Below are 1,901 nucleotides of genomic sequence, written 5' to 3' on the forward strand. Positions count from 1 at the left end.
TGACCAATGGTTCAGCGAACTCTGCCACCAAGACGGCTGAGCATAAAGGGCTGTCGGTTTCCTAGTCTGTAGGATCTTTTGGAAAGTGAGGGGCCAGAGGGTCTGGCTTGGAGGAGGTATTTCTCAGACGGCAATGGCGATTGTAGGGACCACAGGTAACAGAGCCCAAGACAAGAGTGGCTTTTGGGGGGCTCTGGCCAGTGTTGCTATCCACGGGGCAGAGAAGGGAGGCCCACTTCCCTTTCCCCTACTCGGCGGACCCTGCGGTGTCCGGGCTGCTGTGGGCTCCATCTCGCAGGACCTTTCTTGGGCTGGAGACAAAGAGCCCAGGTGCCCGCGGGGTCGAGCGGGAGAAGACCTGGTCTCAGCCGCCTGGCGTGGGGGGAGTTCGAAACGCTGAGGTTTTGGGAAAGCTGGTTAACGAGACCCGCGGGGTCTAGGCGGTGCCGGCGGGGCCGCTCTCCGCGCTCGGGAAGGCAGGTCCGGGGAAGGCAGGTAGGGGGTTGGGGGCGGCCCACCTCGCTATGCCTCCCGTCCCTCTCCGCGCGCCGCTGCCGCGCGCTCCTCCGGGCTGGCCAGCTATGGGCCCACGGCCGAGGAGGCGTTCGTCGTCTGGGCTCGGCGGGCCGGGCTCCGGAACGGAGAGCCGTAATCCTGGGAGAGCGAGGACGCCGAGCTGCTCCCGCGCGCCGCGCGCGCCGAGCGCCAGCAGGCCCCGCGCCGCCGCAGCTGCGCGCGGAACGAGCGGTCGAGCAGCAGGTAGATGAGCGGGTTGGCGCAGCTGTTGACGAAGGCCAGGCAGGTGGCGACGGAGAGGCCCCAGCGCAGCGCCAGCAGCAGGCGGCAGGGCAGGGGCAGCGCGCGCAGGCTCGCCAGGTGGAAGACGGCGCGCAGCGCGCAGAAGGGCAGCCAGGAGCCCACGAAGGCGACCTCGACGGCGAAGATGATGCGCAGCGACCGGTTCCGGGCGCGGCTCAGGTGCGCCGGCCCGCGCAGGCGGCGCGACACGCGGCAGTAGCAGATGACGGTGACGGCCAGGGGCAGCGCCAGGGTCAGCAGCAGCGACAGCAGGCTCACGCCCTGGAAGGCGTCGGACGGCTCCTCGGCGCACTGGCTGCCGCGGCCCCCGGGGAGCGGCCGCAGGCGGCGGAAGACCAGCGAGGGCAGGCCGGCCGCCAGCGCCGTGGCCCACACGGCCCCGCATGCGGCCAGCGCGCAGCGCCGGGTGCGGCGGGCGCGCGCGGCCAGCGGGCGGCCCACGGCCAGGTAGCGGTCCACGCTGAGGCCGGCGAGCAGCAGGGCGCCCGCGCAGCGCGTGCCGGCCATGGCGAAGCTGCTGAGCTTGCACAGGCCCTCGCCGAAGGGCCAGAGGCCACCCCGCGCCGCCGCCGCGGCCCACAGCGGCAGCGTGAGCACGAAGCCCAGGTCGGCGGCCGCCAGGTGCTGCACGAAGGTGTCCACGAGCCGCCGCGGGCCGCGCCGCCCGACCAGCAGCCACAGCACGAAGGCGTTGCCCGGCAGGCCCACGGCGAAGGCCGCCAGGTAGAGCGCGGGGATGTAGGCGTAGCCGTAGGGCAGGTCCCGGGCCGCGCACAGCTCCTCCTCCAGCTCCAGCTCCTCCGGGGCGCCCGACCCTGAGTAGTCCCAGGACGCCGTTCCCGGGCTGGGGCTCCAGGGCTCGGTGGGGCGCATGGCTGGCGAGGCCCGGGCGGACGCGGCGTCGAGAGGGAGGGTGGCTCTTCACGGCCGGTGCCCAGCACCTCCCTTCCTGTCACCCACCCCGGGCCGAGGCGACTGGGTGGTTAGGAAGGGGTGGGGGAGGAGGGGGGCGGGGAGGAGGGGAGGAGGGGGGAAGGAAGGGGGGAGGGGGGGGGGGGGGGGGGGGGAGGGGGGGGGGGGGG

At 73.3% G+C, this 1,901-nt stretch overlaps 1 protein-coding gene across 1 annotated transcript; it reads right to left on the reverse strand.

Moving 5' to 3' along the window:
- Nucleotides 1-579: 579 nt before the first annotated feature.
- On the reverse strand, nucleotides 580-1,692 carry GPR25 (G protein-coupled receptor 25). The gene has a single exon (XM_029227463.1). The coding sequence runs from the start codon at nucleotides 1,690-1,692 to the stop codon at nucleotides 580-582; it is 1,113 nt and encodes a 370-aa protein (XP_029083296.1).
- Between the last annotated feature and the right edge of the window lie 209 nt (nucleotides 1,693-1,901).

This window comes from Monodon monoceros, unplaced genomic scaffold (genome assembly GCF_005190385.1).
Source record: "Monodon monoceros isolate NGI ecotype Baffin Bay Population unplaced genomic scaffold, NGI_Narwhal_1 Super_Scaffold_18, whole genome shotgun sequence".
Classification (NCBI taxonomy): Eukaryota; Metazoa; Chordata; class Mammalia; order Artiodactyla; family Monodontidae; genus Monodon; species Monodon monoceros.

Excerpts from the sequence above, each read along its gene's own strand:
- GPR25 (XM_029227463.1), bottom strand. The coding sequence starts at position 1,692 with ATGCGCCCCACCGAGCCCTGGAGCCCCAGCCCGGGAACGGCGTCCTGG.